Source organism: Falco punctatus (assembly GCF_963210335.1).
Source record: "Falco punctatus genome assembly, chromosome: 14".
In the NCBI taxonomy this organism is placed as follows: Eukaryota; Metazoa; Chordata; class Aves; order Falconiformes; family Falconidae; genus Falco; species Falco punctatus.
In genome coordinates, this window is record NC_137594.1 from 11,424,646 (window position 1) to 11,440,213 (window position 15,568).

The 15,568-nt window shown below is 42.5% G+C and overlaps 1 protein-coding gene across 6 annotated transcripts in view; it reads left to right on the forward strand.

Moving 5' to 3' along the window:
* Nucleotides 1-121: 121 nt before the first annotated feature.
* Nucleotides 122-15,568, forward strand: part of LOC308053578 (transcription initiation factor TFIID subunit 4-like) — a 152,414-nt gene continuing 136,967 nt past the window's right edge. For all 6 annotated transcript variants that reach the window (XR_013923672.1, XM_080364993.1, XM_080364994.1 and 3 more), the window contains exons 1-2: nucleotides 122-6,707; nucleotides 10,469-10,641. Coding sequence is in view for 5 of the 6 variants with exons in the window: in XM_080364993.1 (XP_080221119.1) it covers nucleotides 5,588-6,707; nucleotides 10,469-10,641 (1,293 nt within the window). In the remaining variant the exon portion in view is untranslated. The remainder of the gene's footprint in view (nucleotides 6,708-10,468; nucleotides 10,642-15,568) is intronic.

A 15,568-nucleotide genomic window follows, 5' to 3' on the forward strand; every position in this document is an offset into this window, starting at 1 on the left:
AGCTGGCGGCCGGAGGCGGGGGGGGGAGCCGCTGAGGGGAGGGCGCGGCCATTTGGGCCTCATTAGGAAACGGAGCGGCCTTGAGTCCCAGGGCTTTACGGTGGCTCCGGCTCGGTGCGTGGAGCGCGGCTTCCCCAGTGGGCTCCGCTGGGTTGTGCCTCGTCGCGTTTTCCCGGCCTGGTCCGGCCCCGGAGTGGTGTGCGGTGCCGGAGTGGTGCTAAGTTGGGGCCGTGTGGGGCCTGTGGCTCCACGTCCCGGGTTCCTGACCGGCGCACCGGGGGTTGGGGCTCGCAGCTTGGAGCACCCCCTTGCTGTAGCCTGTCAGCACCGGGGGATGGGAAAGTAGATTTGGTGATTTGAGGGTTGGGTGGTTTTTTTGAGAGAGGCCTGAGCCACTTGTGACTGAATGCTAAATTGTGAGTCTTAATAAGCAATTTGGAATCCAGTCATGTGAAGAGCTGCAGAAGTTTAGGTGATGGTAACTAGTTTATATTTCAAGGGGGATTCCATTTTACTCAATTAGTAATGTGTTAGGGTAGTCAGACTTTGCCAAGCAACACTAAGCAGTGCAACTGTTGAAATCTTGACTAAAGTGCAAAATTAGGAAAAAATACCCTTTTAGTACAAGTAAACCCACATCAAAAATACCACTGTTTTGAGATTGCACTTAACTTGTCCACCGTAAGTAAAAATCACAAATGAGCTTCCTGTTAAGAGGCTTTGCCTGTGAAAACATGTAAATGCTTGGGCACCCCCTTGTTACATTTTCAGCCTAGAAAATTACATGCAACAAAAACTAACTTCTGGAAAGAGTACTTAATAGGTTTTGTTGCAGCATCTGGTTGCTAATGTGTTGTAAAGATTCAGCAAGTATTTTGTTCAGAATAGGGCTTTTAAACACAATAGCGAGCCAGATTTTTCTGGAAGGCCAGTGTGTTTCTAAATAGCAGCCATACTAGACTTCTGGAAACTATGCCCAAGTTTAACTGTGAAGACATGGAGGACTTGAGTTGCCCAGGGAGCTGTTCTGGTGGTGTGCTTCCAGAATGTCCTGTACTACTTGAAAGAATTTGTAACAAAGTTCTGCAGTTTAACGACTGGACATAGGTGGCCACATCAAGTCCATGGGAGATGACTGTTGAAAATCAGTGTTTGTAACTCAGCTCAAAGTAAAGCTCCTGTTTAGAGAAATAACAAAAAATACCTGTCTTCTGTTACAAGAAAGGAGACAGAGTCTTCCTGACTGCTAGAGGTTGTTGTGGCTGCTTCTCAACCATGACAAAATAACACCTGTTGGAGGAGGTGGGGAGCCCAATAACAATCTGAAGGATCAGCTGCAATCCCTATTATGTGGTTTTCCTGTTGCTGCCTCCTTACAGAAGAAGATGCATCAGCTTCAGATATGGATGGGGCTTGGAGCAGGAAAAAAACCCTTAGAGGAGATTGCAGGGACAATCAGGACCCTGGCTGACCAAGAGACAGGACACTATGAGGGGAAGGAAGAAAGGGTGTATCAGGGAGGCCTGCAACACTGACATTAAGAGTACAGAGAAGATGAAGATAAATACTTTGAAATACAACCAGTTGCCCCAAAGAGCCATGGGGCTTTGCTTCTAGCCAACATTTTCCTAAGTTTTCCCTCATCTGCTTCTCAAAATTGTAGTTGAAGACTCCCATTTATAGAATTAGGGTTCCAAGGTTGTATGGTGGAACAGGAAATATTAATGGACATTTTTTTCAGCTCAGAATGCAGTAGATGAACATTTCAGGAGAGAATTCAAGGGGAAAACTGTCAGTTTACTTAAAAACTTAAGAAAGAAAGAAAACTTAAGTTTACTTTTAAGTTTCTGAAAGAGAAAAGTTGTCCAGAATGAATGAATAAATAAAAATAGGGGAGAAAAGCTAGAACTAGAAAAATACACCTTTGAAAAACTTTCTAAGGGTTAAATTTGAACCTTGTTGATGCCAAATTTTCCCAAGCCTCTCCATTAAGTCCTGTCTAGATGAGTACAGACAAGTATTTACAATTATGATTAACTTCAAAACACAAGCTCCTAAATTTCTATAAGCCATATATAAAAAAGAAATTCCTTTGCAACTGACATACATGAAACTAAATTTAGACATATTTCTATAACAGTTGTTGATTACTGTAGCAATCTTTGTGCTCTCCAGTTTGTGGAATTTATAATTTCTAATTCATACTTAAAATCAGCAGTTGAAAAGATATTTTTATAGCATAAAATTAATTTCAAATACATATGTGAAAAGTTCTGTAAATTCATCTTAAAAAGTTAGCTCAAAATCTTATAGGTACCCTTTTAATGTTAAATTTAAACCTAAGATGGTTAAATTGTATATTTGAAGGTACTGAAAGTATGTATTGGAAAGAAACCCATGTCACATAACTAGGAAAACAGTGCTTCTTTCTAAGTGCTTTCATTTCTTTAGAAGACAAAAAGATACTTGTCTATGTGAATTTATTACTCTTCGCAACTTAATATGGCAGTGGTACTTCTATCATGTAATGAGTTATTAATGAAGAACTTAGTCTGGATACAGGGCACAGAGTTTAACAGTGTTGATAATTGAACAGCAACTTAAGTTTTGTGGTGGATTTCCTTTCCCAGGCAATTTTAAAACCATGGTTGGAAGCTAACTTTCCTAGCAGGCATTATCTATTCCAAACAAAAAAATAATTCAGGAAAGATTGTATTTTAAGAGATCAGAGGAGATGATCACAGTGGTCTTTCAGATTTTTTTGAATTTTTATTGTATTCGTATTTAATTCTGGGAAGTAAAAGAGCAACAAATATGTTCAGAAATATGTTTTCTATGATGAAAAGCATGTAATATTTGAAAAATATTTTTATAATAAAAGAATGAATACAAAAGTTCACAGAGATTCTATACTTCACTAAAAGTCTTGTTCCCTACATAAAAGTGTGAGCCCAGAGCCAGTTTCAGCAACGTTTATATACATCCTTATGTATGTCATCACTTCTTGACTTGAAAGGAGTCCAATTTAAATCAGTATGCATCATGTTTTATTAAATTTCTATTATACTTCCTTATTCTGTGTTTATATATATAAAATGGCTCAATTAAGAAGAGGTGAGTGGGAAGAAACATGAATTCATGTTTTACAGATTACCCACCCACAAATGTACTTTAAAGACTAAAACTGTAATTAGAAGTAGGTAATTTTTTAAGTTTTGAAACCTGTCATATAGATCATAGCTTGCCATTTTGTCCTTCCACTGGGAAGATTACTTTTTATCTTCTGAAGTTACAAAGCAATAAAGTTTCCTCAAGGTGGTTTTTATGGATGTGCCCAGTTTAATGCCATAGTGTTAGACAAATGTATACTAAAACTTTTTTCATAGTTGGGACTAGTTGCAGAAGCATATGTCTAACTTTCCATTCTTTTATAAAAACTGGAGATAGTGGTACGCAAATGAAGTTCAGGATCAGGACAAGTAAGTGAAGGAAGCAGGAATCTTCTCTGATAAAATTAAGAAAATGTGGGACTCTTAACAAAGTAATATTGGATAGATTCTGGTATTTCTCCAACTCAAATGAATATTCTTTATTTTTGTGCAATAGCAAATTGAGTCATACCCTGTTACATTTTAATTAAATTTCCTGGTAGAAACATTTGTTAAAAGCCCAGATTTAATTCAGCTGTAGCATGTCATAAAAGCAATACTCATTTGCTAAGCAAATTTGTGATGTATAGATCTCCTGCATATACTTAATACTGTTTTTCATAAGCACTACTGTGCTTTCACATGCACTTACTGCACCATCTCCTTTTTATACATCCTGACCACACCTTTGGGCCTTCATTATTTTTACTGGGCACTTTATTTAAGAAATATGCACTGGGTTATTTTCAGGAGACATTCAAACTTACCATAATTAAACTGGTGCAACTCATTTTTAATACATTTTAGAAGTGGTTTACTTTGATTCATCATAAACCTGCTCCTAAAGGTTATAAAGAGACACTCAGGAAAAACTGAATAAAAATGTAACCTACACTGAAAGGAAACTGATGGTAGCAAACCAATTAGCAGTTTAGTCTTATGACCCAAGCAAGTCATACAATATATGACTTAACAGATTGAGGCTGGGGATGGAGAAGAGCTGCACATACAGGTGCGCAGTGAGCCCTACGCTCATTTCCATCAGGGCACTGTGCAACTGAAGGTGGGTTATTCACTGATGCACCTTTTCTCATTTTGTGGGAAATCCTGAAAAATTGCAGAATGAAGAATGAGTCACCATTTCAGGGCACAGAGCAGCAGCTCAAGTACATCCAAGTTGCAGACATCCACGCTATTGCAGGCCAGCAGAGAGAGATAATGGAATCCAAGCTGCTTTCTGCTGGCAGCATCACAAATCCACAGTGGTTATCACTTGTGTGCAAGAACAGATGCGATGAACTGTGGGCAACAGTTATTCTTAGGGGGAAAATTATTTATTTTTAATGTCCCATCAAAGAAACTGCCCTGTCATTAGTCAAGGAAACGATGATTTAGGACCACTGTCTTCCCCTTAAGTGTTATTTCTGAATGCACGAGGCAAGCATCAATGGGAAAAGGGCATACAGGACTGCAACGGTGAAGGCGTTAGTGACAAAACTAACTACTATCAATTTCCTGTGGGGATGCTGAGGGAATACAGTACGCCAGAGCAGCTGCTGCCATGATGCAAAGAATCTTAGCTTTGGTTTACAAGTCTTCTGTTAACAGCATCCGCGTTAGGAAAGTGTATTACTGCAACCGTTCTTGTCTAGGTAAAGCTTTGGATGAAAATATCCAAAACTAAAGTAGACACAGCAGTGCAAACGTGAGTGCGGGTACTCTGTGCACATCTTAGGATTTCAAACAGCTTCAGCAGCGCTTCAAGTTCCCTCCTTTGAAGGCGTTAGTGCGTAGGGCCGCTGAGCCCCTGCCGGTGCTTTCGGCTCTCCCTGGGCGTGAAGAAATTTGCGCCGTTGCAGGCACCCTGACAGGGTACGAGCGAAGGCGCGGTTACGGCCGCTTCGCTACCAAACGATAACGTGTCTGCGTGACACTCAGCTCCCAGCCGGCAAGCTCACACCCCTCCGCACCAGGGCCGCAGGCCTGCGTGCCTCCAACCCCCGCCAGCAGTCCCCGCGGACACGGCCCTACGGTCGCCGCGCTCCCCGCCTGGCACCGCTGAGGCGCCCGCCTGGGCACACCGCCGCCCCTCGGCTTCCCGGCCTCCCGCTAACGACCACGGGCCCTCGTCCTCAGGCAGCCGGCCCCCGCCCGGGCCGCTCAGGCCGCCGGGACGTTCCCCGGCCCCGCAGGCGGGCTGCAGGTCTCAGCGGGCCCCCACTGACACGGCGAGGCCGGGCGCGGCGCCCAGGCCGGGCACAGCGGCGGGGCCCGCCAGCACGCAGCGACAGCAGCACGCAGCGACAGCAGCCGGCGGCGCGCCCCGCCCCCGCCCCGCTGGCGGGGCAGGAGGAAGCCGGCCCCTCCCAGAATGCCCCGCGCGCGGCAGAGGCCGGCGCGCTTGCGCGCTGCGCGCCCGGCTCCCAGCTCAGCGCAAGATGGCGGCGGGCGCCACGGACCCCCTGGAAGAGATGCTGCTCTTCTCCGAGGAGGTGGACGAGAAGGCGGTCAGCGACCTGGTGGGCTCCTTGGAATCGCAGCTGGCCGGCGGCCGGGGCTCCGCCGAGGCGCCCCAGCCCAGGACCTCCGCCCCGTCCCAGCAGCAGCAGCCGCAGCAGCAGCACCAGGGGAGCCTAGCGGGGGGCAGCAGCCCCGTCCGGCAGCAGCAAGGGCATCCCGCGCCTGCTCCCGCGCCTGGGGCAGAGGAGGCGGCGGGGTGTCCCGGAGCCGCGGAGAGCCGAGCCCCTGCTCAGGGGCCGCTCCCGTCCCCGTCCTCCCCGGCGGCGGCAGCGGCGGCGGCGGCAGCGGCGGCGGCAGGGAGGGGAGTGAGTGTAAACAGTAGTAGTGTGCAGCAATCACATGGAGCGGCTCTCCTCAGCGGCGGCGGCGGCAGCAGCCCCGGCGCGCCCGCCGCCCCTGCCCCGCCGCAGCCCGCCGCCCCCCCGCCCGCCGGCGCCCCTGCCCAGCCTGTCAACAACCATGTGGCCGCCGGCGCCGTCGCCCGGGACGCGGGGAGCCCCAGCCCCGGCGGCAGCCCGCCCGCCGCCGCCGGCCCTCCGCCGCAGCGCGCCGCGGGGGGAAACGGGACCCCGGCGGGGGGCGGGGGGCCGGCGGGAGCGGCGGAGGGCGCCACCGCCGCGACCGCGCCGCTCCCTGGCGAGGCGGCGCCCAACGGGGAGGGCGCCGGGGGCCGGCCGGCGGCAGTCCCACCAGTCAGCAGCCACGGCAGAGCCGACGCCGCCACAGCACAGACCAAGCCCGCGCACGGCCCGCTCCCCGCAGTAAACGCACTCAGTAACTCCGCCAGCCCCGCGCCCGCCGCCCCACCAGGACCGGGCTCGGTCGCCAACTGCGCCCCGCCGCCCCCCGCCGCGCCCAAGCCGGTGGCCAGCGGCTCCAAGGCGGGCGCTGCCCTCCCCGTCGCCCCCGCGGCACCCCAGGCCCTGTCGCCCAGGCCGGCGCTGGGCGCTGCCCCCCGGATCGTGGCGCCCCAGCTGATCGTCAGGCCGCCTCAGCAGACCACCATCCAGCTGCCCCCCGGCTTCACTATCCCGCCCGGTAAGTGGAATCGCCTCAGCCGCGGGCGCGCTGCTCTTCCTAACCTTTTCCCCCCTCCTCCCCCCTCCTCCCCCCCCCCCCCCCCCCTTTCGGTTGTGGGGTCTTTTCCCCAAAGTTGCCGTCTTCTCGCTGTTCGACGTGCTGGAAACAAAAGAAGAGCCACCTGTCTGCGGGCGACGTGTGACAAACGGGGCCGTCGCTGGTGGGGCTGGGGCCGGGGGCTGCCTGCCTGCCTGCCTGCCTGGCTGGGGGGGGGGGGGCGGCGGCAGCTGCCCTGTGCCGGGCGGGCACCCGGGGTGCTGGGCAGCCGTAACTGCGGGTGTGTGTCGAGGGGCTCCGTTTTCTGCTTTACTCGTGGTAGGCTTGAAAAGTTTCCCTTCAAAGAGCGTCCTCTGCCCTGAGTCAGGTGGCAAGATACAGGCTAACTTGTGTAATTTAACCTAAAAATTTTAACTTCAGCAAGCGTGATGCTGTCACTCTGCTGCGTCTTTACATCACCAGACTTTATTTCCAGTAGTCCTTATGCCCTGTTTGTTCTCCCCTTAGTTTCTTAACTTTCTTCACCAGAAATGTGAGTTCGGCAGTTTGCTAACTAACCAACATCACACTCCTTCATCCTAGAGATTCCTGCTTTAACCGTGCATCGTTTCATCTGAAACTTTCAAGGATTCTGTGGTCCCCTACTTAGATTTTAATGCTGCAAAAAGTTGGCAACTTTTGTGCCTTCTTGATTTAGGAGGTGATTGAACCTTTGAACTAATTTTTTACTGTTGGTATCAATAGCGCGCTAATATGTGGAGCTGTTGATGTAGTACAAAATAACTTCTTCCACTAGGTTTCTTAAAATATTTGATATTAATTAGCTAAGTGGAGCAAAAATGTGATGGCGTAGAAGCTTGCTTCTAAGTGAACTTTTAGTATAGTTGTGTATTTGGCCATGGTTTATGAAAGTCCTGCTCCAGATTCTAATGCTCCAGACCTATAAAACTCAGTGAAGCCACTGACCTAAGACCTAACTAACTTGAAACAGGTAAGAGGTTGCTTTTCAGGCTATATTAGTGCCTTTAGCCTTTGATTTCCTTTTGTTAATCTGTTTGATAATTGCTATACACATAAGATAAACTGTATCATGACTTTGCATACAGTTTCTGATGTTTCTTGTGTCAATACTTTCTTCTGTTACTTAATTTTCAAGTAGAAGATGGAAAGTAGAGCCTTTGAAAGAAATCTGGTCCAAGGTTTAGAAAATGTTACGGAAGTTATACTGTGGAAGGTTATCATTTGAACTTGATTTTATTACAAGGTACTTTGAAATCCATTAAATTTGTGTAAACATGAAGACAGTATGTTCTAAAATGAAGTTATCCAGAAAATACAATGCTATTTTTGAGTTTTTACTCTTTAAAGTGGTGGATCATTTATAATTAATTTTGAAACTCCTATATTGTAAACTGCTGTCTAAAGCAGAAATTTATAATATTTTTTTGAGAATAAGTTATTTTAGCATCTAATACTCAAGCTGTATATTTCATTTTTACATGACTGACAGTAAGGAAAAATTAATCTCATAGTTTAACCAGATTCTAATTTGTACATATTGCTCAGTAAAATAAATCTGAAGTCCTCCAAACTGAATTAAGACGTAACATTAATACATTAACATATATGCATCTATAGTAGTAATTACATCTGCAACTCTTATGGAAACTGTGGCATGTGTGTAATTAATTTGTCCTTCCCATGCAATTTTTTTATTCAGTTAGTTTTAGAAAACTGGAAGATAAGTTAACAACACACCTGTGAATCTGTGCAAATAGCACATGGATTTTTTTTTAATGCGTAGTAGGCATTATCCTATGAGGATTTTCATATAAGGTTCACAGCATAATCAGAGAAGTGTTACCTGTTTGGCCAGGTGTTAGCAACGTGCTAATATTAGTATGTCCAATTGATTTAGGAATGGCATATACCAAATATATCATTGGCTTACAGAATTTTCTGCAAATATGAACGCCAAGGTGTGGTGCTTAAATGGGTAATGGACCACAAAAGTTATCTTTTGGAAGAGTTTTTATGGGTTTGTTTCAACTTTTATTTTAAAAATTACTCTCTGGGCTTTGACAGAGTTACAATCATGGTTTTTGTATGTGGTCCTTGCTGTAGCGCTCTGCCTTTCACCGTAAAGCTTGATTTCCACAAATCTTTAGTTTGTAGTGGCAGAACTTTGCCTTCTATTTGTGCTTTCAGCAGTGAGGGTTGGCTGGGGCACCTAAAGCTACTTGTATGAGGGCTTTTAGTGGTGCTGCAGTTCACTCATGTTCATCCCAGGGCTGGGGTTTGTATTTCTGACTGAAAGGAAGAGTTTCTTGGTGTAGGGTCCTTTTGAAATTTGTTACTTGCTTGATGTAATAGCATTCAAATGTCTTTATCCTCTTTACGGTATGCTGCAAACCGTGCCACTTTACTGAGATGGGTTTTTTCTTGGAAGGCAATAATTAAAAGTTAATGTATGCTTTTACCTTCTTAATTTTCCCATGAAAAATTAAAAAATATATATGAAGCAATTTGCACATAGAGATAAATTGTACAAACAATGTCTAATGACCTTGTTATCAATAGAATAAAAGTGACTTCATAGATTCTTATTTTTTTGTTCTCTCGTAGTTGCAGGCAAGATGTTTTTCTGTTTATAGACCCATCGTATCCTGTCTAGGTTAAATTATTAAAATGTATTCTGGAACTAACTTGGAAATGCTTTTTAAATAATTTGGCTAGGAAACTGCTGCTTGGTTCTGAGTGAACTAGAGGAAGTGCATAACGTGCTTTGCAGTGATCTTGAGTAAGTGTGATGCTCCAGGTGATCCAGGGACCAACTTAGCCATTGTTTCCCCTTTTCTGACCTGCTGACTGTGGAAAACTTACTGCAAAACTTGATGGCATGGGCTGTGGTGTGTAGAAGAGCTCTATTTGTGATAACACATTACTAGAAAATAATCTGAAAAAATTACCATTTACTTCCAGGAAGCGTTAGAAAACATTTACAAAGTACTCTGTTAATTTTAAAACATGTCCTTTGGTGTTTTCCTGAAGCATCTGCGCTCGTGTCATTTTGTGCTGAGGAGCGGTTGACTTGATTCTCTGGGTTTGGCGATGTTTGTTCTTGATGTCTAAACCACAGGAAGCGCTTCCCAATATGGTGATGATGGGTACCAAATAAATTAATCCGTTAAGGCTCAATGAGTAGCTAAATCTCAACTACTGTATACTCAGAAATGTGTCTGGCCTAATGTTTGCATGTACACATCCCCTAAAGCTGTTGTTTTAGTGAAGCTCTAATGCCATTGTCCCTGCTATGTTCATACTGAATTCTGTTCTCAGCTACTGGATTGTCACTACAGTTTCCTTTTAGTGAATTATTTCTTTCTGATTTTATTCTGCTGACCGTAGCTGGGACGTTGAAAGTCGCTGTATGCCTATACACTCAAATGACTTTTTTTTTTTTTTCATCACTGTTATCCATAAACTGCAGCTATTTGGATTCCAAACTGAATTGGCTATTAGTTTTTGTCTGTTACTAGGTGCTCCTTTTCTTCTTCAAAATAAAAGAAAAATCATGTTACACCAGAATAAAAAGGAAAAGATAACAATATAAAGAAAAATATACAGTGCTATACATTGATTTTATTCTGTAGTTAGTTCTTTAGATATTGTTGTTCATGTCATTCTTTATTGTATAGTTACTGTTACTTTGTTCTCATTAGGTATGGTTTTGGTGCGCACAGATGCTGGACAGCTTGTGATGGTGCCTCAGCAGGCTCTAGCCCAGGCTCAAATGCAGGCTCAAGTACAAACGCAGGGACAGGCTCCTGCCAGCATTTCACCTAGACTTTCTGTGCCCACAACTGGCCCCGTTTTTCGCCTATCAACAACTCAGGTATGTCTGGCTTAATTTCACTTCTTTACTTTTGTGTATTACATTTTCCTCTGTCTCACGTGTTATTTGCTCCTATGTTTTTGCAGATGTGCTTTCCTCCCCTTTTTCATTGTGGGAATAGGAACTTGTTACTCAAGTACAGTTTGTTTTCTGAGGCCTAGGAATTTTTTTTTTGTATTTCAGAGAAAATCTACTTTATAGAGTCACTCAAGACTCTGTTGAGACTATGGGATCATTGGAGGCTAGAAGGCTTAGTCTTAGCCAGAACTTAGTTTGGACTGTATACCACTGGTTCAGTAAGTGCCCCTTGTTCCTCTGAATCAGAAGCATTGTGATATCCCAGCATGCTGAATGGATGCTCGGGATAGCTAGATTTCACTAGAAATTAGAAAAGAAAAAGCCAAGCATGTGCAATACAAGGATTTGTAATAATTAACTTTTCTAATATTTTATTTAAAAAAAAAGATTTGATTCACCTGTGGGTGTGATCTGCCTACACTGAAGTTTTCTCTGTATCATGACTACATTTCCTTTTTCATATGGATTGACAGGATAGCTTGCTTTCCTACCCCAGACTCTTCAGTGGAGTGTGTGTATTTCAACTCCAAACTAATTAATTTTCAAAGGTGAAGTTTATTGGTTTTATATTGGTTTACAATTTTTAGGGAGGCAGTTGAGCTTTGGACATTTTGGGCTAGAGCGGAGCTATCTTAGTAAAATGTAGAGGCCGACATCTTTGGGTGTCAGGACAGGGCAGCTGTGCCATAATAATAATAGATTAGCAGAGTTTAAGGTAGTTCTGTCTAAGGTCTGTGTTTGCAGAAGTGATAAGTAATTTTGTGTGGAAAGAGATGATTGTTGTATAGGGCAGTCAGAAAGAATATTGGGGAAAACAGCTCAATAATTTGGATAGTATCATAGGTCTTGAGGACCTTGGGTCAGTCTTTGAGGTAAAGCAAAGAAATAAAAAAGTTGCTTGAAATAACTTAAACATTTGTTTCTTGATGTTTAACATTTGATTGCTGTCCCCTGATACGCTTTGTTCATTACACCATACCTACAGTCTAAAAGTTTATTAAATTTCATTCAAAAACTGAAAACAACGATAAACTCTTCTGAAGAGAAGGAAGCCAGAGTAAAATTGGAGAATCAAATTGATAGCATGAGACAATCGAAACCCCATAGTAGCTAACTAGATTACAAGTTTTAGGAATGAGTGTCACTAGGAAGATTGTATCTCAGTGGAATGTATCTCAGGAAAGATATAAATAAAAGCCTGGAAACACCTGAAAAACTTTATGCTCTCAGAAGAGAGGTAAGTGCAGTATTGAATGGAATTTGTAAAAGAGCTCTTCACAGAAAAGGCAGCCATTTAATGTTTAAATTTGTGCTATCTGGAAGGGTAAGAAGACTTGTAGAAGCCTTCAAAGATAAATATGTATTGCAGGAAAAATAAACACAGAGATAAGCCTGTGTTAGTTTTGAGATTTTTATTTTTTTTTTAAACTAGTTTGATGACAACAAAAATCCATTCTTTTGAGTTTGTATGTATGGTTTTGGTTATTTGGGGCTTTCTTTGTGAGTAAGTACAGTCAGTTCTTCAGTAGTGACTACAAGGGACTGCACAGCACACATTCTAGCAATGTATCCTAAGACAAGTGCGTAGTGTAAATGTAAAACAGAAATTGTGGGGTGGGACTGTACCAAGAACATGATCTCAGTCTGTTAAAATGAGTTAGTTTTAGCTGTTTCTGTTTCATACTGTTAGTTTTCATGTAACTTTAATTGCTGTGGCCAGCATACAGAGTTAAAATTCAGACTGGAAATATTCATAACAAATTAAATATTAACAAATTGTCTGTAGTTGGAAAACGTTTGAGGAAATACAACTTTATTGTCCAGAGAACCTTTGGAAGCATACAGAAATGCAGACCAACTGCTTGGCCGTGTGTTCAGTCTGTATTAGAAGACTGAAGTTTGGATCCCAGAGTCAGCCTTAAGATGTGTGCACAGCAAATGTTGGGAGTTGATCATGTTAGCCTCAGGCAGCTGTTCTCTAGTTATATGAAGCAGCTAAGGTTGCAGAAGGAGTATAATCTGACTTGTTGGATTTATATAACAATAAAGTTGTGAGGATACTGCATGTTCTTATGTTGGTAGAGATACGTAAATCCTGAAGGAGCTCAGGTGCTAGAAAGATGTAGTTGTTTTTGTGCAGAGTTCTGCCCAGATAAATGCTATACTGTATTACAGATACTCCTTTACAATTGTCAGTGCTAATAAGCTGACTGAGACTAGAGAAAACCAGCAAGACCTTATGAATGATAAATGTCTTACAGGATGCAAAAGTGTGATTATTTTAGCATAGCATGATTAGAATCATGGTGTTGTAGCTTGTCAGGATTCATCTCCTTTGACAGACCTTTGTGGTAGCTACCCAAACTGTACTGCATCGTTTATTTGTTGTAATTAACAAGGATAAGAAATAATTAATACTGTCCTTGGGAAACTTGCAGGGTCATGGAAGTTCAATGTATGTGATCTGCAGACTCTTCTTTCATTTTGATAGTGCTTATGTTCTAGATATGTTTGGCCTTAGAGCGTTCTTTAAAAATGGTGGTTGACAGCCTTTTAAAACCAGATTGTAAAAGTTTAAATTCGAAAGATGTAGAATATCAGAACTATATACTAGACCTTTATTGTATTAGGTGGATGGTTTATAACCAAAGACTATTCATTGGTTTTCTGGAGGAAGTGTCCAATGGTGAATATTATGCTAAGGTTTTAGAAGTGTCAGTTACTTGTTTGAGTAGTTGTTATGATTAATCAAGAAAAGGGATTGAGTTCTAAAATACAGGAAATTGTGTGTATTGAAAAATAATTTCATCATTGAGTTTGTAATTAAGCTTTTTTTTCTTTCAGAATCAAATCCTCATGTCAGCTAAATTCTGGGAATTCAAATTTTCAGTAGAATTTTAAAATGTATGGAAAATATTGTCTTATATTTTTATGTCTATAAAGTATAATATTCAGGAGTCCTAGTCTCCACTGTGACTGAAACACAGAAAAATTGTGTGTGCTGTTAGCTCAACCCAGACAGAATATAAACATCAATTGCTTGAGTCCTGCAATATATTTTGCAAGATTGATGAACATTGCAGGCTACAATGTTTCAACCTCTAGATCATCAAACACCTATCTCTCAAATAAGTTAGTGGATGATTGTTATTTTACTATGCAGAGCTCAGATTTATAATTATGTTTTTATTCAGTTATTTTAAGATAGCTTTATTTGGCTTAAAATGCAGGGTGCTTTAAATGCGTAGAATTTAGTGATGTATTTCAGTTGCTGAGTTTGTGTTTTACTGTACTTCTCCCTATGTAGAAAGTCTATGCAGATAGAAATTCGCAGTCTGCTACAAGTATTCTAGGAAATAGTGTCTTATTATGAAGAACATGCCAGAAGAAGGAATAGCTTTCATGCTTCATAGGTATTATGGTTGCTTTTCTTCAGGTTGTCCTAATTTGTAGCCAGTGACATGTGTCATAAGTTACTCAGCTAAGTGATTGTTTTCAGTGTTAATTTGTATATGCACTTGAAGTAATTAATGTGTTAAGAAATTGTGTTATGAGCTACATAGCTTTAAAACACAGGTTATTAAACAAGCCCAAAAAAATTGCAAAAGCTGGCAGTTACTTTTGGCAGCTCCTTAGGAAGTGTTGAGAATGGTAACTGAGAATATAAAATTAATGATTAATTACTTTTTTAAAAATTACAAGAAAGATTGTCTGAAAAATTACCACAAAATTATCTAAATTTGAAAGCGCTTTGAATCTCGCTCCTCAACAGCTAATTCCTCCTCCACTCTCAAAAAAAGGAGGGGGAACGTAAGGCAATGTTTTAAATGTTCTTAAATGAGACTGTTGACCAATGCATACAGAGCTGTCTAGATTCTAAACTACTTCTGCAGCCCAGTGATACAAGATTTTCTTCCCATATCCCAGGGCCATCATTTGCTAGATCTTTTCCCAGCTGTTTGGGAGGAATACAAGTAAGATTTCTCATTAATATTTCTCTAGCTTCAGCAACGGGGCTTGTATCCAGGACAGTATGTGAGGAAGGAAGCCACCTTCTCTAGGAACAATGGGACCTACTGAAATAGAGAAAGGGTAGTCTTGCTTTCCCGTAGGATTTGGTATGTGGGCTTAGGAGAATGCTTTCCTTAAAGTCAGTGACTTTATCTGTACATATTGCATTGCAGAAGGTTCGGAAGTCAAATATCAGCATAGTATTATTTACCTTTGTAGGGAATTGATAGAGCCATCCCTCTTCCTTTCCCAAGTTTAAAAAAAGATATATTTTGATTGCAGTGCCAAACACAAATGTTCAGAAAGATTAAGATACATAACTTCCCGTTCATCCTACATTAATCTCTTCCGTACATGTGCAGTGAATTACAGTCTTTGCATGATAAATGCACAGAGATAAAAGCTTCAGCTGGGCAATCAAGGCACACAATTGATGTTGCACAGCGGACTTTAAATCTGGTGTTTCTTACATTTTGAGTGCTTGGCTTTGCTCTTTAAGTTATTGTTTGACTTTGTTGTTTGTAATACCTTCATCTGATTTTTTGCAGCTTTTAGGAGTAGAGGATGTAAGCAAACATAGTACAGCTTTGGGGACAATTTTGTGTTGGGTTCTTGGAAGAAGACAGGCAAGTCCATTTTGAAAGGAAGACATCTTGACTTGTAGGTGCGGTAATCTTTGATTAGACATTTAGTTATGCTTCTCTCAATTGCTGCTGTGTAAAATATGAATATAATCTGCTTGTTTCAGTTCCTAGAGGAATTCTGAAAAACTGGCTGTTCAGGATAAGCAAGTACCTTGTGGGAAGGGTCTCAATTCTGACCAGTTTAATGCCAAGCT